Source organism: Hemiscyllium ocellatum, chromosome 42, assembly GCF_020745735.1.
Source record: "Hemiscyllium ocellatum isolate sHemOce1 chromosome 42, sHemOce1.pat.X.cur, whole genome shotgun sequence".
NCBI lineage: Eukaryota > Metazoa > Chordata > Chondrichthyes > Orectolobiformes > Hemiscylliidae > Hemiscyllium > Hemiscyllium ocellatum.
The window spans coordinates 37,264,223-37,288,726 of NC_083442.1; the positions used below are offsets into that span (position 1 = coordinate 37,264,223).

Below are 24,504 nucleotides of genomic sequence, written 5' to 3' on the forward strand. Positions count from 1 at the left end.
GACAGAGTGGATAACCACAGACATTTTCCCAGGACAGAAATAGCTATCACAAGGGGGCATAATTTTAAAGTGATTGGAAGAAGGTTTAGGGGAGATGTCAGAGGCATGTTCTTTACATAGAGAGTGGTGGGTGCAGGGAATGGACCCTGTATAGTAATTTGTAATAATATAGTAATGCAATCGTATAGTCAGTTGTATTAGGGACATTTAAGTGACTCTTAGATGGGCACATGGATGATAGTAAAATGTAGGGTCTGTAGGTTCGTTTGATCTCAGAGTTGGATAAAAGGTCGGCACAACATCAAGGGCCGAAGGGCCTGTATTGTACTGTACTGTTCTCTGTTCTATGTTCAGTAATCACCATCAATTGGTAACATGTCTTTGCCTAGCAAGAATTTTTCCATGAGTTGCTCCCACATTTGTAATCCAGTTCTGCCACTTACCTTGCATAGTCCACATTGCTCAGACCCCTATAAAATTCCACCAGTTGTTTCTCTCACCACAGAAATCACTTATGTCCTTTAGGGAAGGAAACTGTCGTCCTGACCTGATATGGCCTCCGTGTAACTCCAAGCCCGCAGCAATGTGGTTGACTCTGAAGTGTCCTCTGGGTCATTAGGGATGAGCAATAAATGCTGGTCTGGCCAGCAAAACATACATCCTGTAAAAAATCACTGTTTTATAAGTCCAGTGTGCACTTTAAGAAATAACTGATTTGTATTGTAGTCCATTCCAAAACTTGCAATGGTGTGAACTGGATATGTGACAACCAACTAGTTTACAGAATAGTGAATGTCAGTTTTGTAAAATCTGTGAATGGGTCAGGTGTATGCATTACAGCTATAAAATATAATTCATGACTGAAATTTTAACAAGTGGATGACAATCAGAAGAAAATGAAATATTCAGAGAGCTAGACTCTACAAGTAGGACTGAATTGGCACCGAAGTTTAGGGCTATGTATTGAGAACCTGAGGTTTCTCAAGTATGACAACAATTCAGCAACAAGAACTAAAGCATTGCATTTTCTTGTCATATTTTCCAAACTAATTATGTGCCATGGCTTCGTGATATTACAAAGATTAAATATTTTCCTTTATCCTGCAAATGAACATATGTTTTAATAACTATCCTGAAAGGTTCACTTGTGAGAAATCACTCTTCATGTTGCATCCTCATGACTTATCATATGATATTACTTGGGGGGCAAGGCAGGCCCCAAGAACTAACTCTGGTGATATGGGGATTGAACCACACTGTAGCCATCCAGCCAATCTGAGCTAAATGTCAGTAATCACATTATGGGAATTGTGAAGTCAGTTAGCTATCTTCTAAAAGAAATTGTTCGAGGAAGTGGTAAATAGTTATTTGTACCATATGCATGGCCAAGATTAGATTAGATTAGATTACTTACAGTGTGGAAACAGGCCCTTCGGCCCAACAAGTCCACACTGACCCGCTGAAGCCTGTCCCCAATGTCCAGCCCAATTGTGATTTTGAAAATCTCTATCAGATATCCCCCTCTCCTCTCTCCTCGCTCCTGCACTCTCTCTCTCTCTCATGCATTCTCATCTTCCTTATGAAGTGGTGCCCACAATTGCACTCAATACTCAATAGACAATAGGTGCAGGAGTAGGCCATTCAGCCCTTCGAGCCTGCACCGCCATTCAATATGATCATGGCTGATCATTCTTAATTAGTATCCTCTTCCTGCCTTATCTCCATAACCCTTGATTCCACTTTCCTTGAGAGCTCTATCCAACTCTTTCTTAAATGAATCCAGAGACTGGGCCTCCACTGCCCTCTGGGGCACAGCATTCCACACAGCCACCACTCTCTGAGTGAAGACATTTCTCCTCATCTCTGTCCTAAATGGCCTACCCCGTATTTTTAAGCTGTGTCCTCTGGTTCGGCACTCACCCATCAGCGGAAACATGTTTCCTGCTGCCAGAGTGTCCAATCCTTTAATAATCTTATATGTCTCAATCAGATCCCCTCTCAGTCTTCTAAACTCAAGGGTATACAAGCCCAGTCGCTCCAGTCTTTCAGTGTAAGGTAATCCCGCCATTCCAGGAATTGACCTCGTGAACCTACGCTGCACTCCCTCGATAGCCAGAATGTCTTTCCTCAAATTTGGAGACCAGAACTGCAAACAGTACTCCAGGTGTGGTCTCACCAGGGCCCTGTACAGCTGCAGAAGCACCTCTTTGCTCCTATACTCAATCCCTCTTGTTATGAAGGCCAGCATGCTATTAGCCTTCTTCACTACCTGCATGCTTGCCTCCATAGACTCCAGCTGAGACCGAACAAGTGGTCAACCTCACCACCTTGCTCTTGTACTTGATGTCCCATTCATAAATCCGAGGACACTGTGCGCGTTATCTCCAGCCTTCAATGATCTGTACCAACTTACCCTCCTGTCCCCTTGCTCCTTCACCCCCTCTGGAATTGTACCCCCTTATTTTATGTTGTCTCCCAAAGTTATTCCGACCAAACTGCATCGCCTCACATTTCACTGCATTGAAAATCATTTGCCATCTCTCTGTCCACCTCACCAACTTAGCCATGTCATTTTTGGAGATCGACACTGCCTTCCCCGCAGTTTCTCCCACGTTTAATCGAAGTCATTACTACAAATCGTAAAGACTGCGCTCCCAGCATTCTCCATGAGACACACCACTACGTCGCCATCCTGAAAACATCCCGCCCTTATCCCAACGCTGTCCATTAGTTAGCTAATCCTCTAGCCATCCCTGACGCTACATATTACCGCTACCTCAGACACACTTGTGTTCCACAGTCACAGAAATCCAAATCCATCGCTTCCACTCGCTGCCCACAACGCCATTTACACTTCACCTTTAACTTAATGCAATGTCCTCAGGCACTACCACCGATTAGCTGTGATGGTGGAGAAAGAAAACTCCATCTCTCCCAAACTCAGTACATTTTAACCGCATTATGATCACTCATCCCTTTACAGCAACATCTGCTTACACATATCCGAGACATCCAAACACACCCCAAGACTCAACCGCAAACTTGTAAAAGCAAATATTGAATCCCAATTCAACATTAGAGGATGAGAGAGAGAGAGAGGAAGGGAGGGGAACAGGGACAGAGGGAGTGGTGAACAAATATGTCAATGAAGGGTCAGTGAGGCGGTGCACGGTAAGGGAAGGTTCAGGTCATTAATGGAAGCCTTTGAGTGCCTTGAACACTGTGTGGACAGTCAGCAAAGCCATCAGATCATGGAGGAATAACAGAGCTGTTCAGTGAGTAGGTAGGAGATGGTCGAGTGAGAGAGCAGTCAGGGCTCAGTGAGGCACCACTGTTGGAATATTACGCGCAATTCTGGTCTCCTTTCCCATCGGAAAGATGTTGTGAAACATGAAAGGGTCCGGAAAAGAGCTACCAGGATGTTGGAGGATCTGAGCTACAGGGAGGGGCTGAACAGGCTGGGGCTGTTTTCCCTGGAGCGTCAGAGGCTGAGGGGTGACCTTATAGAGGTTTACAAAATTATTAGGGGCATGGATAGGGTAAATAGGCAAGGGCTTTACCCCCTGGAATGGGAGACAGGTTAGAGATATTGGGTCTCAGTTTAGGGTGAGAGGGGAAAGATATAAAAGAGACCTAAAGGGCATCTAAGAAAAAGATGTTTTCTCATTTTCTTGCAAAGAGAAATAACAAGCAGTATGCATTGGATGGAGTTAGTCAAAAGTCACTAATCATGATTTGCTTTTTGCCAATAATTATACAATTTTCACCATCCTCTAAGTCATCCCATTTTTCTATAATGCTAATGGAGTTTTTAGTTAACATTTAACGTTACAGAAAACGTCCCCAATATCATAGTTCAGGTGGGGGAAATGATGGAAGTGCCTGCAAAGTTTTTGGTTCAGAACTAAAGCAACATACTTATTGACATTGGTTTCATTGGGACCTTTATTAACATTTAGTATCAAAATAATGTGGAGATGATGATTGCAAATGTCCTTAACGCACTTGGATTAAACCACTAACTTTCTTCTCATCTGTACAGGTAACTCCCATGGATACAGTAATGGGTGAGCGACTCTTTGGAATTTTGGCACATGTAGCTGCTTCAGACCTTCCCCAGCCTCGGTTGCTTTCATTATTAGGAGAAATCAAGTAAGAGCTAAAATATATTGATAGCACAGTTAAACAATAATTCCATATGTATTAAAACTGTCCATCGCTATATTTGTAAAACAAAGGGTTCATCTTTATTCTTAATGTAATTGCTGAAGCACTTAATGGGGTGATTTGGAGAAAGTTGTGCTCTGTTGGAAATATCCTGGTAGAAGCACACTGACTTCTATGTGAGAGGTAATGAGTCATATCCCAATCCATAGACTTGAACACAAATTCCAGACTAGCCCATTCAGTATTATACTGAAGGACCACTGTATTGCTGAAAGTGATGCCTTTCAGATTGAAACATAGTGCCCACCTGTCCTTTCTGGTTGAGATACAAACTCTCACAATAATCTTGGAGAAAAGCCAGCTAATTCTGGCATTATTGTAGTGGATGAATGATAAGTATTCTTATAAAATGGTAATGAGGTTTGAAGAAGAGTCACACTGGACTTGTAATGATATATAGATGGCTGGGCATATAAACAGAGACATGCACCACCTATGTAAAGCAGTGTTTTGGCCTCAATTGGACAGTTGCCTAATTCTTATCTTTGCATGTGAAAGCGTTGGAGAGCAGAAAGGATTTGCAAGAAAGGTTACAGGGATGAAGAACTGGCAGAATGGATTGATTGGCAAAATTGGGATTTGCTCCTTTGAGAAGAAAAGGTTGAGAGATTTGCTAGAGGTTCGTAATCCTGAGCAGCTATGGAGAAAATGTTCTTTTCTGTGAGGATCATCGGGTAGGTAGGAAGAAACCTTTTCCCTTAATGAACGTCTCATTGGGGTAAGAAGCAGGATGTCTAAAGTGGTTATGAGGAAAAAAGTTTTCATCCAGATGGTGGTAGGAATCTAGAATTCACTGTCAAGTAAGTGTGTTAGAGGCAAAAACCTCATAACATTTTACAGGTATTCAGATGTGCACTTGTAATGTTAAGGCAAACAAGGCTTTTGGCCAAGTTCTGCAAAATAGAAATTAAATAGTTAGGTCATGTTTTTAACCGGCATGGGTGTGATGGGCTGAAAAGTTCTCATCGGTTCAGGATTGGGAATTGAAGGATCCTGATTTATGGTGAATGACATAAGAGCAAAAAGTGGCCTGATGAAAATCTTCTACTCAGCCAGTGGCTAGGATCTGAAAAGCACTGTCTCAAAGAATGGTGGAGTTATTTTTACCAAACAGTTCAGTTAAGTGATGACATACGCATAGAGCAAACTTTGAACACGGACCTTCCATCCCAGGACACTATCACAGCATCACAAGACCTGTGAGTGTGTGGTGAAAGCAGATCCAATCATGAGTTCCCTATGGGAATTAGATAATTGTCAAGGTTTTGGGGAAAGAGTGAAGGAGGGAGATTTGCTGTGAGATTTCATGGAGAGGCACCATGTGCATAGCAGGTTTAATGGTCTTCTGTGCTGCAATCACACTTTGATAGTAAGCTTTTTTCTTTTCCTACACAATAACGTGGACAAAGCACTAAATACGCAGACAAAATTTTAAAATTCAAATTGTCGCAAACTGACAAGTATTGCATTTCTTCCCCTCCACTCTGTATTCCCACTCTTACGAAATTCCCACTCCTTGCATTTATTTAGAATGCATACCTTCTCTGGTTCGGAAAGATAGGGTTATAATTGGTTTTGAGTCAGTAAAGGTGGTGGAGATGAAGGAAAGACAGAAGCGAAGTGAGGAGTTTTATCTTTTGAAGAGATATTGAGCAATTTAGGCCTATACAGTAATGTTTAGAAGAACGACAACATCTCTAATTCAGGTATATAAGATATTAAAGGGGATTGACAGTATAGACGTAAAGTAGATGGTTCCTCATGTGAAGCAGTCTAGAGAGGTCATAATATTCGGATAAGCAGTAGCAGATTTAAACTAGAGATGAGAAGGGAATTAGACATAACCCTGTTATAGACGTGAACCTTACTTCAGTTGTGGGTAAAAGTGTTGGAAAAGGCTTTAAGAGATAGGATTTAAAATCTTCTAGAGAGAAATAAGTTGAGTAGGGATAGTCAACAAAGTTTTGTGAAGGATGGGTATGCCACACAAACCTTATTGAGTTCTTTGAAATGGTGACCAAGCAGGTGGATGAGGTTGATGTGGTGTATATGGATTTTAGTAAGGCATTGGATAAGGTTTCCCACCATAGGCTATTGCACAAAATATGGAGGAGTGGGATTGAGGGTGATTTGTCTGACAGGTTCTATTGTGTTTTCAAAGAGGTGAGTAAATATAGAGTGAGGCTGGTACAATGGTTGAAATCTATATGGATTTTGACAGTGATTTTGATAATGTCTCACATGGGAGACTGGTCAAGGAGGAAGAACCTTTGGGATCCAGGGAAATTTGGCAAATTGGATCCAAATTTGGCCTCGTGACAGGATGCAGATTATGATGGTGAAGGTTGTTTTTGTGACCAGTGGCATGCCATAGTGTTTGATGCTGGAACCCTTGCTGTTTGATAATGTAGGTATGAATTTAGGAGGTATAATCATTAGGTTTGCAGATGATACAAAAGTTGGTGGTGTGGTAAATAGCAAGAAGTAAAGCCTTAGACATATTTTAAATTCATTCATGTGATGTGGCCGTTGCTGACCGGGATTTTCCATCCTGAGTTGCCCTTGAGAAGGTGTGCTGCTTTTATAGATTAGACTTACAGTGTGGAAACAGGCCCTTCGGCCCAACAAGTCCACACCGACCCGCCGAAGCGCAACCCACCCATACCCCTACATTTACCCCTTACCTAACACTACGGGCAATTTAGCTTGGCCAATTCACCTGACCCGCACATCTTTGGACTGTGGGAGGAAACCGGAGCACCCGGAGGAAACCCACGCAGACACGGGGAGAACGTGCAAACTCCACACAGTCAGTCGCCTGAGTCGGGAACTGAACCCGGGTCTCAGGCGCTGCGAGGCAGCAGTGCTAACCACTGTGCCACCGTGCCGCTTTCTTGAACTGCTGTAGTCCATTGCCATAAGAATGGGAATTCCAGGATTTTGACCCACTGACTACAAGATGATGTAGATGGTTGGTCAGATAGACAGAATAATGGAAATGAATTTAATCCTGAAAAGTATGTAGTGATGCATTTTGGGAAACTAACAAGGCAAGGGAGTACTCATTGAATGGTAGGACCTCAGGAAGAACAGAGAAACAGAGAGACCATGGTGTCCATGTGAAATGGCAGCAAGAGCGCCAGTGCTGACAAAATGCCTCCTCTAAGTGAGAGAGCTGGTTGGCCACAGCAAGTGTACTGTGCACAAGTATGTAAACAGGCCAACAAGCGGCAAGGCCACATTAGATTTGGTACTGGATAATGAAAAAGGCCAGGTGTTAGATTTGGAGGTAAATGAGCACTTTGATAATAGTGACAATAGTTTGGTTATGTTTATTTTAGTGATGGAAAGGGGTAGATATATATTACAGGGTAAGAGTTATAACTGGAGGAAAGGCAACTATGATGCAATTAGGCAAGATTTAGGATGCATAGGATGGGGAAGGAAACTGCAAGGGATGGGCACAATTGGAAGGAGGTTAAAGTGAGGGTGATAGGCCGGAGAGGGGGTGGGGGTGGAGAGTTCGGGAAGAAGATTGCAGGTCAAGAAGGCAGTGCTGAGTCCAAGGGTTGGGACTGTGATAAGGTGGGTCATCTCCCGCCTAGGAACCCTCCAACCACAAGGGATGAAAGCAGGTTTTTCCAGATTCCTCATTTCCCCTCCCCCACCTTATCTCAGTCCCAACCCTCGGACTCAGCATCGCGCTCTTGACCTGCAGTCTTCTTCCCGACCTCCCTGCCCCAGCCCCTCTCCAGCCTATCACCCTCACCTTAACCTCCTTCCACCTATCGCATTCCCAATGCCCCTCCTCCCTACCTTTTATCTCAGCCTGCTTGGCACACCTTCCTCATTCCTGAAGAAGGGCTTATGCCCAAAACGTCGATTCTCCTGCTCCTTGGCTGCTGCCTGACCTGCTGCGCTTTTCCAGCAACACATTTTTCAGCTCACAATTGAAATATGGACCTTATTCAAGGAACTGCAAGTCCTTGATTAGTATGTACATGTCAGGCAGGGAGGAAGTGGTCGAGTGAGGGAGCCGTGGTTTACTAAAGAAATTGAATCTCTTGTCTAGAGGAAGAAGAGGTTTATGTAAGGATGAGACATGAAGGCTGAGGTAGGGTGCTTGAAAGTTACAAGTTAGTCAGGAAAGACCTAAAGTGAGATCTAAGTAGAGCCAGGAGGGGACATGAGAAGTTGTTGGCAGGTAGGATTATGAAAAACCCTAAAGCTTTCTATGGGTATGTCAGGAATAAAAGAATGACTGGAGTAAGATTAGGGCCAATCAAGGATAGTAGTAGGAGGTTTTACGTGGAGTCCAAGGAAATAGGAGAAGCGATAAATGAATATTTTTCATCAGTATTCACACTGGAAAAAGACAATGTTGTTGAGGAAAATACTGAGATACAAGGCTACTAGGCTAGATGAGGTTGGGGTTCACAAGGAGGAGGTGTTAGCAATTCTGAAAAGTGTGAAAATAGATAATTCCCTTGGGCCAGATGGGATTTATCCTAGGATTTTCTGGGAAGCCAAGGAAGGAGATTGCAGAGCCTTTGACTTTGATGTTTATGTTGTCATTGTACACAAGAATAGTGCCAGAAAACTGGAGGATAGCAAATGTTGTGCCCTTGTTCAAGAAGGGGAGTAGAGACAACCCTGGTAATTATAGACCAGTGAGCCTTACTTCAGTTGTTGGTAAAGTGTTATCAGAGATAGGATTTATAATCATCTAGAAAAATATAAGTTGATTAGGGATAGTCAACACGGTTTTGTGAAGGGTAGGACGTGTCTTACAAACGTTATTGAGTTCTTTAAGAAGGTGACTAAACATGTGGATGAGGGTAAAGTGGTTGATTTGTTTATGGATTTCAGTAAGGCGTTTGATAAGGTTCCCCATGGTAGGCTCTTGCAGAAAATATGAAGGCGTGTGATTGAGGGCGATAGAGGAGAAGAATGAGGTAAGAGATATTAGACTAGAAAGGATCGAGGTTAGTTATGAACACGTGTTATGAATTCTAGAAGGATTGAAAGTAGACAAGTCCCCTGGGTCGGATGGGATTTATCTGAGGATTCTTTGGGAAGCTAGGGAGGAGATAGCAGAGCCTTTGGCTTTAATATTTGAGTCGTCATTGTCTACAGGTTCAGCACCAAAAGATTGGAGGATTGCAAATTGATTAGATTAGATTAATTACAGTGTGGAATCAGGCCCTTCGGCCCAACAAGTCCACACCAACCTTCCAAAGAGCAACCCACCCAGACCCATTCACCCCTTCACCTAGCACTGTGGGCAATTTAGCATGGCCAATTCACCTAACCTGCACATCTTTGGATTGTGGGAGGAAACCGGAGCATCCGGAGGAAACCCACGCAAACATGAGGAGAATGTGCAACTCCATGTTGTGCTTTTGTTCAAGAAGGGCAGTAGAGATGACCTTGGTTATAAGAGACCAGTGAGCCTTACTTCTGTTGTAGGAAAGGTTTTGGAAAGGATTATAAGAGACAAGATTTGTAATCATCTAGCAAGCAGCAGTTTGATTTCAGGTAGTCAACATGGTTTTGTCCAGGGCAGGTTGCGACTCACAAACCTCATTGAGTTTGTTGAGAAGGCAACCAAGCATGTAGGTGAGGCTAGGGCAGTTGACATGGTATACATGGACTTCAGTGAAGCCTTTGATAAGGTTCCACATGGTAGGCTGTTGGAGAAAATGCAGAGGCATGGGGATTGAGCAGTTTGGATTAGAAACTGGCTTTCTGAAAGAAGGCAGTGAGTGGTGGTTGATGGAAAATATTCAGCCTGGAGTCCAGTTACTAATGGTGTACCACAAGGATCTGTTTTGGGACCACTGCTGTTTGTCATGACTTATAAATGACTTAGACGCAGACATTGGGAGATGGATGAGTAAGTTTGCAGGTGACACTAAAGTCAGTGGAGTAGTGAACAGTTTGGAAGAATGTTACAGGTTGCAGGAGGACTTGGATAAACTGCAGAATTGGGCTAAAAGGTAGCAGAGTTCAATGCAGCTAAATGTGAGGTGATGCATTTTGGGAAGACTAACAGGAAGGCAGAGTACTGGGTCAATGGAAAGATTCTTGGAAGTGTGGAAGTGCAGAGGAATCTTGGAGTCCATATACATGGATCCCTGAACGTTGCCACCCAGGTTGATAGTGCTGTTAAGAAGGAATATGATGTGTTAGGTTTCATTGGTAGAGGGATTGAGTTCCGGAGCTGTAATATCATGCTGCAACTATACAAAATGCTAGTGCGGCCGCACTTGGAATATTGTGTACAGTTCTGGTTGCCATATTTCGGGAAGGATGTGGAAGCATTGGAAAAGGTGCAGAGGAGACTTACCAGGATGTTGCCTGGTCTAGAGGGAAGGTTTTATGAGGAAAGGCTGAGAGACTTGGAAAGAAGAAGGCTAAGAGGGGATTTGATAGGGACACACAAAATGATTAGAGGATTAGATAGGGTACATAGTGAAAGTCTTTTTCCTAGAATGATGACATCAGCTTGTACGAGGGACATAACTACAAATTGAGGGGTGATAGATTTAAGACAGATGTCAGAGGCAGGTTCTTTACTCAGAGAGTGGTAAGGGCGTGGAATGCCCAACCTGCCAGTGTAGTTAACTCAGCCACATTAGGGAGATTTAAACAATCCTTGGATAAGCACATGGATGATTTTGGGATAGTGTAGGAGATGAGCTGAGAATAGTTCACAGGTTGGTGCAACATCGATGGCTGAAGGGCTTGTTCTGCGCTGTATTGTTCTATGTTTTATTCAGCAGTTTGGATCAGAAATTGGCTAGTTGAAAGAAAACAGAGGGTGACGGTTGATGGCAAATGTTCATCTTGGAGTTCAGTTACTAGTGGTGTACCACAAGGATCTGTTTTGGGGTCCACTCCTGTTTTTTATTTTTATAAATGACCTGGATGAGGGTGTAGAAGGTCAGGAGTGTAGATGAGCAGAGAGTTCTTGGTGTCCATCTATTTAGATTCCTGAAAGTTGCTATCCAAGTTGATAGGGTAGAGGGATTGAGTTTCGGAGCCACAACGTCATGCTGCGGCTGTACAAAACTCTGGTGCAGCTGCACTTGGAATATTGTGTACAGTTCTGGTCACTGCATTATAGGAAGGATGTGGAAGTTTTGGAAAGGGTTCAGAGGAGGTTTACTAGGATGTTGGCTGGTATGGAGGAAAGGTCTTATGAGGAAGTTGAGGCTGTTATTGAGATTAGATTAAATTAGATTCCCTACAGTTTGGAAACAGGCCTTTCAGCCCAACCAGTCCACACCACCCTCTGAAGAGTAACCCACCCAGACCCATTTACCACTGGTTAATGCACTTAACACTATGGGCAATTTACCATGGCCAATTCACCTAACCTGCATATCTTTGAATTATGGGAGGAAACTGGAGCACCTGGAGGAAACCCATGCAGACACGGGGAGCATGTGCAAACTCCACACAGACAGTCACCCAAGGCTGGAATTGAACCTGGGACCCTGGTGCTATGAGGCAGCAGTGCTAACCACTGAGCCACCATGCTGTTGGAGAGAAGAAAGTTAAGAGGTGACTTAATTGAGACGTACAAGATAATCAGAGGATTAACAGTAATAGACTTGCCACCTTTAAGGGCACTTAAATGGTCATTGGATAGACATATGAATGAAAATGGAATAGTGCACATTAGATGGACTTCAGATTGGTTCCATAGGTCGGTGCAGTGTCGAGGGCCAAAGGGCCTGTACTCTTAAGTAAAAAAAGGGTGACTTGTAGATGGGATACCAGCCTCTGTGCATTTCACCATGTTAACAAATCCTTGAAAGCAACAAAATAGGTGAATAAAGCATTTAAGAAGACACATGGAATGCTTTCCTTTACTAGTCAAGGCATTAAATGTAAGAGCTGAGAAGATATGATGGAGCTGTATGAGATATTAACTCAACCATAGCTGGAATATTGTGAGCAGTTCTGGTCACTGCACTGTGATGGGAAACAATTATACTAGAGAAAGTGCAGTGGAGATTCACCAGGAGGTTGTCTGGTCTGGAGCAAATCAGCTATAAAGAAAGTCTAGATAGTCTGGGTTTGTATTTGTTTGAGCAGAGGGGGTGACCTAATTGAGGTGTACAAAATTATGAAATGCATAGATAAGATAGATAGGAAAAAACATATCCCCTTAGTTGATTTAGGGTTATGGACAGGGGGCTTTGAGGGTATTTAAGGAAGGATTCATTTTTCACGTGGCGGGTAGTAGAAATCTGGAACTCTCTGGATTCAAAAGGTGACGGAGGTAGGAACCATAACATCATTTGACAAGTATTTAGATGAACATTTGAAGTGCCATAGTACACAAGCTTATAGGCCAAGAGCTGAAAAAAGGGACTTGAGTCAATAGGTGCTCAATGACAGTTGTCGACATGATGAGTTGAGAGGCTTATTTCCAGGCTGTAAAACTCTATAGCTCTATTACCTCTCCAGGGAAACTGTAAATAGCATTACATCTTGGAGCAGCTAGTAATGGATGCCTTGAAAAAATGAAATACAGCTGTAAGATCAGATTTCCAATACTAGTGGGGCTTACAATTCAGAAAAAGAGAAACTTGTGAATGTGGAGCCTGAAATCAGATTGATGCTCTTCAGCGTGGAGCTCGAAGGCTCACCTCTTCAGTGTCTCATCAAAAACCATTGGTCCCTTTAATTCTGATGTTTTTTTTATTGTGGTGGCAAGCAAAAACAACTGGATAGAGCTGGTAGGTGATCTGACTTGAGGTCTTTTGCATCATCAAAGTGGTCTGCAGAGTAGTCTGGAAATTGAGAACCAGTGATCTAACAATTTTTAACTCTGTTCTTTCCCCACAGGTAACTGTTGAGTTGATAATTATTGCTAGCACTTTCTGTTTTCCTTTTAAAAAAAAACCCATTCAAGGATGTTATGAAACACCTCTGGAGCAGGTGGGAATTGACCCTGGGCCTATTGGCTCAAAGGTAGGGCCACTACCACTACACCTCAAGAGCCCTTCCTGAGTGATTTCTGTTTTTTTTACCAGATTGCAGATTCGGCTTCTTCTAATTTTGTAATAGTGACTTAGTGTTTAATTTGCTGAGAATAAAAAAGATGTTAATTGTTCATGCAGGCATGTAGCATCCTTCGGTTAGGTCAGACCATTGCTCTGAGGGCTCTTGTGGTGCAGTGGTAGTGTGAAGGCTTGCTAACATAGAATCACAGAATTTTATAATACAGAAGGAGGTCATTTGACTTATCGTGTTTGTACCGGCTTCCAAAAGAGCTACCCAACTAGTCCCATTCTCCAGGCCTATCTCCATATTCCTCTAACTTCATCACTTTCAAATATATATCAGATCTCTCTTGAAACCCCCACCACTCTCTCAGGTAGTGCATTCCATATCATATCAACAAGGCCATCTATGTGTGGAACCACAGAGGTGGGTGAGATACTTAATGAGTATTTTATGTCAGCATTTACTGTGAAGTCGGACATGGAAACTAAAGAACTTGGAAAAGTAAATAGTGATTTCTTGAAAAGTGTCCATATTACAGAGGGGTTGGTGCTGGATATCTTAAAATGCATAAAGATGGATAAATCCCTGGGGCATAATCTGGTTTATCCTAGATCTTTGTGCGAAGTGAAGGAAGTGATTGATCGGCCCCTTGATAAGACATTTGTATCATCAGTAGTTATAGAGTTATAGCCATAGAGATGTACAGCATGGAAACAGACCCTTCAGTCCAACCTGTCCATGCCGACCAGATATCCCAACCCAATCTAGTCCCACCTGCCAGCACCCGGCCCATATCCCTCCAAATCCTTCCTATTCAAGTATCCATCCAAATGCCTCTTAAATATTGCAATTGTATCAGCCTCCACCACATCCTCTGGCAGTTCATTCCATACACGTACCACCCTCTGCGTGAAAAAGTTGCCCCTTAGGTCTCTTTTTATATCTTTCCCCTCTCACCCTAAACCTATGCCCTCTAGTTCTGGACTCCCTGACCCCAGGGAAAAGACTTTGCCTATTTATCCTATCCATCCCCCTCATGATTTTATAAACCTCTATAAAGTCACCCCTCAGCCTCCGATGCTCCAGGGAAAACAGCCCCAGCCTGTTCAGCCTCTCCCTGTAGCTCAGATGCTGGAGATCAAAGTGAAAAAATGGGGTGCTGGGCAAGCATAGCCGGTTAGGCAGTATCCGAGGAGCAGAAGAGTTGACGTTTCAAGCATACCTTTTCATCAGGAATGAAAATCCACATTCTTAATGAAGAGCTTACGCTCAAAATGTCGACCCTCCTGCTCCTCGGATGGTGCCTGACTGGCTGTGCTTTTCCAGCATTCCATCTTTTGACTCATTCATAGCCATGGTTGAGGTGCTGGAAGACTGGAGGGTGGCGAATGTGGTGCCATTATTTAAGGAAAAGCCAGGGAACTATAGACCGGTGAGCCTGCCATCAGTGATGAGTAAGTTGTTGGTGGGACATGGTTTATGTGTATTTCGAAAGGCAAGGACTGATTAGGGATAGTCAATGTGACTTTGTGATTGGGAAATCATGTCTCAGTAACTTGATTGAAGTAACATTTTTGAAGAAGTGACAAAGAAGATTGATGAAGGCAGAGCAGTGGAAGTTGCCTATATGGACTTCAGCAATGCATTCGACAAGGTTCCACATGGTAGACTGGTTAGCAAAGTTAGATCACTGGAATCCAGGGAGATGTTCATTTATACTTGGCCTCTGTTTCCAATATTTTAATGAACTTCTGATCCATGTTGCCATGCTATCAATCCCAATCATTTCTAATTTGCTCACCAACCTGCCATGTAGCACCATATCAAATGCTTTGTGGAAGTCCAAATACAGTTTGTTCTGTTATAACACTTGTTTTTCTAAAGTGTGATTTTTCTAAAATGCGGGCTTGCACAAGAATGCGACCATCCTATTATAGAAGAACTGACTGTATACAACATCCACAGTAATACCCTCATCCACTGTCTATGTCACTTTGTCAAAGAATTCAGTTGAATTTGTCAGGCATGACCTGCCCTAACAAAGATATGTTGACTGTCTGGTATTAGCTTATTTTTCTCCAAGTGTATAATACTTTATTCTGTATTCTGGCCTCCATCAGTTTTCTGCTTATTAATATCAAACTGACAGGTCTGTAGTTAACCCCGTTGCCCTTTGTCCCTTTCTTAAACAATGGTGTCACATTTACAATCCTCCAGACTACCAGGACTAATTCTGTGCACAGAGCAGTCTTGAAAATTTCTGTCAACGGCTTTGCAGTTTGCTCCCTTAATGCTATCAGAAATCTAGGATGCATCCCATCTGAGCATGGCAACCTCTCTACTTGGAGTGCTGCCAGCGTTTTTGGCACTTCTTTATCTTTCATGAAATTGTTCGGTTGCTCAACATCCATATTTTCAACTGGGGCATTGTCGCCATCTTCTAATTTGGGAAAGACAGAAGCAAAATATTCATTTAGTACCGCTGCCCTATCCTTTGCTTCAGTGAGCAGCTTACCCAGCTTGTTCCTTATGGGCCCCACGCTAATATTTTACTATTAATATGCTTGAAGAAAATTTTATTACTTGTTTAGCACAGCCTGTCATCCTTTCCTTATGCTTCTTCTTAGCCTTCTTTATTCTCAAAATTAGCCTTTCTCCTGTACTTGATATACTCTTCCTGATCTTTTTATTGCTGTTATTCTGGTATGCATCGTATGTCTACTTTTCCTTCCTCAACAGGTTGATTTTTTAAAAAAACTCCATTTGATAGTGCTTAACTGACAGTGTGCATATATTGCTATTGCAGCCTATGTTTCAGTATTTGCTGATACAATGAATTAGTAACAATGAGTTAAGCTGTCATCGCCATAAAAGAAAACACTGTCCCTATGTAGCTCCCTGTTTTCTTTCTCCCTTCTTTCTAAATAATGTGGCCTGTCACCTGCCAACCTGCAGGAACTATTCCAGAATCTATAGAATTTTGAAAGGTGACCACCAACCCATCAAATATCTTTACAGCTACTGCTTTTAGTGTTTTATTTCTCTGTTTTCTCAGGAAGAAACAGCTGCAATTCATACTAGAGGGAAAAGGAAAGAAATCTGGGATAACCCTGGAGGAATCAAAGGATAGTATAAAGCTTGGAGGTGAGACAGTAGGCCGAGCAATCATGAATTACCCTAATAAAGACATCATCACTGAACAATTCAAGGTAAACATCAATCATTGTTTCTTTATTATTGTATGGGATGTTTAGACCATTTCGGAGGACAGTCAAACATAACCCTGTTGACCCTGAAAAGCCTGAGGACTAGTGCCAAAATTGGACAACTAGTCAAACAACATATTCTTGAATGATACCTTACATATAGAGTTGCAAAATCACCATTTCCATCCTTAGGAATGTCTAGTCCCACTGACAAGTCAGGTTAGCAGAAGTGATGGCACAATGAGATAAAGTCAAAAGGGAGCAGACCTGGGAGTCCTCAACATTAACTCTGGACCCCATGAAATCTCATGGTATCAGGTCAACACAAAAAAACTCTTGCAGATTACCATGTACCATCTTCCCTCAGCTAATGAATCAATTCTCCTACTTGTTGAACAACACTTGGAGGAAACACAAAGACTGGCAAGGGCACAAAATGTACTCTGTGTGGGAGATTTCAATGTCCAATGTACTACTGATTCAACTGGTCGAGTCCTAAAGAAGATTGCTACTTGAGTGATCTGTGGTAGGTGATAAGGGAATGGTGATTCTTCATCAATGGATGCACAATGTTAACTCTGTTTTTCTCTGTAATTTGCTGCCAGACCAACTTAAGACTGGGTTCCATGAGACATCATGGGCCATCAGCAACTGCAAAATTGTACTCCAGTACAATCTGCTAGCTCATGGGTCAGCACATCCCTCAATCTACCAAGATGATCAAGCCAGGGTTCATTGAACTGTGGTTCAATGAACATTGCGCAACCTGGGAGGATAGGTGAGATGGGACCTTTAAAACATACTTGGATGAGCACTTCAAGTGCCTAATATGGGAAACTAGGAATAGGTAGTAGGTAGTAGTGCATTTTTGGTGATACAGACTTGATGGGCCAAAGGATATCTTCTGGATGTATGATGCTGTAAGGATGACTGCTAGGGGCATCATCAAATATATCTAAAAATGCGCTGTGCACCAGATGAAGCTACAAACAGGGCTACCTGAGTGCTAAGTGACATAAGCAGCAAGTGATAGACAGAGCTAAGAGATTCCATGACCAATGGATCAGATCTAAGTTCTGCAATCCTGCTACTTCCAGCATGAATGGTGATGGTGAATTAAAAAGCTTACTGGAGGAAGAGGAGACTCCAAAGATATCTTCATCCTCAATGATAAGAGAGCCCAGCATTTTAGTGCAAAACATTGGGCTGAAGCATTCAAAATAATCTTTGGTCAGAAATGCTGGGTGTTGATCTGCCTTGGCCTCCTATGAGAACCCTGGCATCATAGATGCCAGTCTTTGGCCAATTCGATTCATTCCACATGATATCAAGAAACAGTTGGAGAAACTGAATACTGCAGAGACAATGGGCCATGATAATATTCTGGCAATCGACTTTGGCTGCAGAACGTCCCATGCCCCTAGCCAACCTACCGCCCCCTCGACCATGACCCAACCCCCCCCCCTTCCCCCCCCATCACCAAACCATCATCTCCCAGACCATACAGAACCTCATCACCTCAGGAGATCTCCCACTCACAGCTTCCAACCTCATAGTCTGGGAACTCCGCACTGCCCAGTTCTACCTCCTTCCCAAGATCCACAAGCCTGACCACCATGGTCGACCCATTGTCTCAGCATGCTCCTGCCTCACTAAACTCATTTCTACCTACCTCGTCCTATCCCCCCTAGTCCAGAAACTCCCCACATACGTTTGAGACAGCACCCACGCCCTCCACCTCCTCCAAGACTTCTGTTTCCCCGGCCCCCAACGCCTCATCTTCACCATGGGTATCCAATCCCTCTACACCTCCACCAGGGCCTCCAGATCCTCCGTTTCTTCCTCTCCCGACGTCCCCAACAGTACCCTTCCACCGACACTCTCATTCGTTTGGCCGAATTGGTCCTCACCCTTAACAATTTCTCCTTCGAATCTTCCCACTTCCTCCAGACCAATGGGTAGCCATGGCCCCCAGCTATGCCTGTCTTTTTGTTGGCTACGTAGAACAGTCGATCTTCCGTAATTACACCGGCACCACTCCTCACCTCTTCCTCTGCTATATTGATGACTGCATTGGCGCCACCTTGTGCTCTCGCGAGGAAGTTAAGCAATTCATCAACTTCACCAACACATTCCACCCTGACCTTAAATTCACCTGAACCATCTCTGACACCTCCCTCCCCTTCCTGGACCTCTCCATCTCCATTAATGACGACCAACTTGATATCGAAATTTTTTACAAACCCAATGACTCCCACAGCTACCTGGATTACACCTCTTCCCACCCTACCTCCTGCAAAAATGCTATCCCGTATTCCCAATTCCTCCGCCTCCGCAGTATCTGCTCCCAGGAAGACTAGTTCCACCACAGAACACACCAGATGGCTTCCTTCTTTAGAGACCGCAATTTCCCTTCCCACGTGGTTAAAGATGCCCTCCAACGCAGCTTATCCACATCCCGCACCTCCGCCCTCAGACCCCACCCCTCCAACCCGTAACAAGGACAGAACACCCCTGGTGCTCACCTTCCACCCTACCAACCTTCGCATAAACTAAATCATCCACTGACATTTCCGCCACCTCCAAACAGACCCCACCACCAGGGATATATTTCCCTCCCCACCCCTTTCCGCCTTCCACAAAGACCGTCCCCTCAGTGACTACCTGGTCAGGTCCACGCCCCCCTACAACCCACCCTCTCATCCTGGCACCTTCCCCTGCCACCGCAAGAATTGCAAAACCTGCGCCCACACCTCCTCCCTCACCTCCATCCAAGGCCCTAAAGGAGCCTTCCACATCCATCAAAGTTTTATCTGCACATCCACCAATATCATTTACTGTGTCCATTGCTCCCGATGCGGTCTCCTCTACATTGGGGAGACTGGATGCCTCCTAGCAGAGCGCTTTAGGAAACATCTCCAGGACACCCGCACCAACAACCCCACCGCCCTGTGGCTCAACATTTCAACTCCCCCTCCCACTCTGCCGAAGTCACCTCACCCTCACCTCCTTCCACCTATCGTATTCCCAGCGCCCCTCCCCCAAGTTCCCTCCCCCCTACCTTTTATCTCAGCCCGCTTGGCACATCAGCCTCATTCCTGAAGAAGGGCTTATGCCCGAAACGTCGATTCTCCTCCTCGGATGCTGCCTGGCCTGCTGTGTTTTTCCAGCACCACACTTCTCAAGTATTAACATGGATGCCACATAAAAAGCTGGTGAGCAAAATTACAGCATGTAGGATTGGAGTAACATATCGCAGGATGGAGAATTATTCAACAGACAGGAAATAGAATAATTTTTTCTGGGTGACAGTTTCCAGTGGGGTACCATGCTTGACTGTTTAATGTTTGGGCCCCAGTTATTCAGAATGCCTATAATTGACCTGGATGAGGAAGCCAAATGCAATAAAGCCAAGTTTGCTGATGACACAAAACCGGTAGGATTGTGAGTTATGAGTAGTTTTTTTTATTTTAGATTAGATTACTTACAGTGTGGAAACAGGCCCTTCGGCCCAACAAGTCCACACCAACCCGCCGAAGCGCAACCCACCCATACATTTAACCCTTACCTAACACTACGGGCAATTTAGCATGACCAATTCACCTGACCCGCACATCTTTGGACTGTGGGAGGAAACCGTGTGGCTTCAACATGATTTAAACAAGTTGCGTGTGTGAGCAAATAAATGGTAGCTGCTGGATAAATGTAAAATTATAGATGCTGGTGTGAAAAATGGGAAGGCAGAATATTATTTAAATGGTAGTAGATTGGGTAATGTGGATGTACAAAGCGATTTGTATGTCAGTTGTACATCCAGTCAATGAAAGTAGACAAACAAGCAATTAGGAAGGCAAATGGTATATTGCAAGAGGATTTGAGTTCATAGCAGGGATGTCATATTACGGTTATACAGGGCCTTGATTAGACCACACCTGAAGTATCTTGTGCAATTTTGGGTTCCCTGTCTAAAAAAGGATATACTTGCTTTGGAGACAGTGCAGCAGAGGGTCACTGGACTGATACCAGGGATTACTGGGCAATTTTATAATGAGAGACTGAGCTTGTTTTCACTAGAGTTTAGAAGAATATGAAGGGATCTGATTGGAATGCATAAAATGTTAACAAGGCTACTCAGACTAGATGCAGAGAGGATATTTCCCCCGTTTGACAAGTGCGGAATAAGGGGACACAGTCTCAGGATATGGGGTAGGCCATTTAGGACTGAGATGAACAATAATTTCTTAACTTGGAGAGTGCTCCTTGGATGCTGCCTGACCTGCTGCGCTTTTCCAGCAACACATTTTCAGCTCTGATCTCCAGCATCTGCAGTCCTCACTTTCTCCTAAGTTGGAGAGTGGTCAACCTATGGAATTCACTATTACAGAAGGTTGTGGAGACCTTGCCACTGAGTCAAAAAGGAAATTGATAAATTTTCTGATGTTAAAGGCAGCGCAGGTAATGAAGAGAAAGCAGGAATCTGGCATTGAGATATAGCATCAATCATGATCATATTAATTGGCAGAGCAGGCTCAAAGGGCTGAATGGTCTACTCCTAGTCATTGTTTCTATGTTTCACAGTTCAAAGAATTGTTACAACCTAGTAAAGTGACCTGGGCTTAAATTTAGTGTAAACCTTTGAGATTCAAGTCTCCCCTGTTACATATAATTGCTCTTAATACATGTTTGTACAGCATTGGCCCAATTTAACAGTATAAGACTGTCCATTAAAGCTCTTGTAATAAACAAAAAGATGACTCTGACCAAAATAAGGAGTGCTTGTCTTATATATTTGACTAAAGAAAAGTAGCCATAGTCTTACCAGGCCACGGTGCTGCTTTCTCTCATTAGAGAGAGAGAGCTGTATCCTGAGGGTCACCACACCTCAGCTGAAGGGAGAAGTTAAGAAGGAGAATATGTTACATCAGCCAGAGCAGGAGTTGAATCTACACTGTGGTCATTACACTATATTGTAAACCAGGAACATCCACCCAACTGAACTAAACCGTCCCACAAAAGTCAAGTAGAAAGTGCTTTATACCTGACTTGGAATGTTTCATGCAAAAAAAAAGTATAAATCGAGGTAAATCCTCAAAATATTTTGCATAAGGTTTGACTTGTGCCCTATCCTTTGCTCTTAGCCATGACACCCCATGATTTTCATTTTAATGTAAATACCGGTAACTAAAATCTGGTCAGTTACCTACCAGGGTGGTGAAAAAAAAGTAATGGTAATAGTTTCAAATGTTTACAACAAAATCTTAAAGTTGCCAACCAATTGCAGTTCAGAACTTTTAATTGGTTTTATTGGAGATATGTATTGACATAAAGAACAAACAGCATTTATTTTGTTGAAGTCTGCATTGTGGCAAACACCACCACTCATGGAGCAGTTGTTTTGGGTTTGACTTACAAATAATGACAAAACCTTCCACATTAAACGGGAATCCAGTCCACAAAAATAATTGTTCATTTCTGATAATATCCATGAAGACAAAAGTTTGTTCAGAGTCAGTCACTGTGTTTATTTACTAAGAACAAGATTTACAAGGATGTTACCAAGACAAGAAAGTTTGAGTTATAAGAACAGGCTGGATAGACTGGGACTTTGTCCCCTGAAGCTTAGAAGGCTGAGGAATGAACTTAGAGACGTTTATAAAATGAGGGTCCTGGATAGGGTAAATAGACAAGGTTTTTCCCTGGCAGTGGGGCAAGTCCAGAATTAGAGGGCATTGGTTTAAGGTGAGAGGGGTAAGATTTAAAAGGGATCTGCGAAGCAACATTTTCATACAGAGGGTGGTACCTATATGGAATAAGCTGCCAGAGGAAGTGATAGAGGTGGGTACAATTACTACATGTAAAAGACATTTGTAAAGGTCCATGTTTAGGAAAGATTAAGAGGGATATGGGATAGACAAATCAGACTATTTCAGTTTAGGAAACCTGGTCAATTTACACAAGTTGAGCCTGTCTCCCTGCTCTGTGTCTCTTAACTGCATCTGCCAGGTATAAAATGCTGATATTCAAAATGCAGCCACACTAAAATTTAGGAAGAACAAACAACGTACATTTGGCCATGGATTCATCTCCTTGCAGGATTTAAGATGTAACCAAAGTTACATGTCTGCTCAAAACTCTCTTACTTGTAGCAGCTGCAGGTGGATTACGATAGCCATTATTAAATTAGCACTGATAACACACATTACATTTATAGAAATGGCCAGCTCAAATTATTTTAGGTAAGAATGCTGTACTTTTAATCTCTAGATCTGATTGGTGAAGACGCACCAAATCCATCTGATTATTTCTGTCAAAAAATTATGTATGTACACTTCCACTGTACATGACAAAAGAATTGTATGAATCCAGCATTGTAATGATGAGATGCAACTTTGCATCTGCCAAACATTATTTCCCAGTCTTGCCACAGAGAAATGCAACCTGACCCGATCACAAAGATCATGTTAACATTTTCAAAGTGTTGGATATCTTTATTCAGAACTCTGAGGAGAATATTAAGTGTAGAGGATGCAAGGCATAGGAAGACAAACAAATGTATTTACATATATAATAAGTTATTTACTAACTGTTCTTTTGTTTTGTCCCTTATTTAAAATCAGGAAACAAAGGCATTTTGCCAAGTATATGTGCAGGAACTGGTTAAAGATGCTGCTCTTATTGATGTTAAAAACGAATCTCTACAGAAACTCTGGCCTCAGATATTCATTGAACTTGTCCGGGATTGTGTAATCCAGATGAGCAATAAAAACACACATATGAAACTATGTCTGAAAAGCATAATGGACCAGAAGTGAAGACCCATTTAGCTCTAGTTCAGCATCATCCATTCTCTGCCACATGACCTGATGCAGTAAAACCTGAATCACAAAATCTCCACTTGTAACGATCACTGGCACCAAGTGTTGTTTCTTCAGGATTTGTATTTCATTGGAACAAATGTTGTCAGATCGCATACTTTAACAAATTAGGATTAAGTAACTAAAACATGAGATAAGAGTGCACAGGAGTGAAGGAAGCCAAAGCCATTCTTCAACTAGTCTTCCACCTTCAGCTACTGATGTACTCTAAGAGCACTTCAGCAGGACACTGTTATCCAGAAGTCAGGGTACAGTGGAAACTTCCAGTTTTAACTGCGGACTTTATTCATTTGTGGGACTAACTTGAAAGTTTGCTTCTAATATAATGTTAAGATGTGTTGCAACCTAGGAGTACCTGTAACCAGAGTTTGCAAGTTGTTTATTCAGTCACCTTTCTCTCTTTGTTAACTGTGTAGGCATGTCAAAAAACACTGCACATTGGGGATCTCTGTCATACAGTAGTGGTTTGTTATTAGACCTTTCGTCCCACCAATTTAGTTATGTATTGTTATGAATTCTGAGTGAGATGTGGCTTATTTTATGGCACTCTCACCTCCCAGTCAGAAAGTACTGAGTTCATTCTAGAGTCTTGAGCATAAAAATCAAGCTTGGCACCCCCGTGCTGTACTGACTGCTGTATTGAAGATGGGACATTAAAACAGGGCTCCCTCTGCCTTCTCAAGAAAGCACAAAAAATTTCATGAAACAGTTTTAAGGAAGAGGAAGTTTGTTATTGCTAGTGTCCTGGCCAGTATTTGTTCTTTCAGACAGTATGAGAAAAACATATAATCTGGTCATTATCACATTGTTGTTTCTGGACGCTTTCTGTGCATAAATTATCATTGTCCTTCCTACTTTAAAACAGACGTCAAAAAGTCTTTCATCGACTATACAAGGTTTTCAGATGTGGTCTTGAATGATCCAAATACATGCAAATCTTTGCTTTTTATTCCTCTGGAGCAAGCTTTTATCTGGTTTTTAACTGGATAGTCAATTTTCAGTAAACTCCTGTTGAATATGGGACTTAAAAACTGAACAGAAATTTACTCATCTAACTTTTTAAAGTTTTAACAAAATGTTTAAACCTGTCTCAAGGTCTTGTTTGTATGACTGAACTTGTTTTGTGTTTATACATTTGTGAATGGTCTTGTTTTACATAAACAGAAATTCTT

General features: G+C 42.7%; 1 protein-coding gene across 2 annotated transcripts in view; it reads left to right on the forward strand.

Moving 5' to 3' along the window:
- The window catches only part of LOC132834679 (leucine-rich repeat-containing protein 49), a 258,355-nt gene extending 234,211 nt beyond the window's left edge, over positions 1-24,144 (forward strand). For both annotated transcript variants that reach the window (XM_060853632.1, XM_060853633.1), the window contains 3 exons: positions 4,043-4,152; positions 16,307-16,460; positions 23,075-24,144. In XM_060853632.1, coding sequence (XP_060709615.1) covers positions 4,043-4,152; positions 16,307-16,460; positions 23,075-23,269 — 459 coding nt within the window. In that variant the 3' untranslated portion in view covers positions 23,270-24,144. The remainder of the gene's footprint in view (positions 1-4,042; positions 4,153-16,306; positions 16,461-23,074) is intronic.
- Positions 24,145-24,504: the final 360 nt, after the last annotated feature.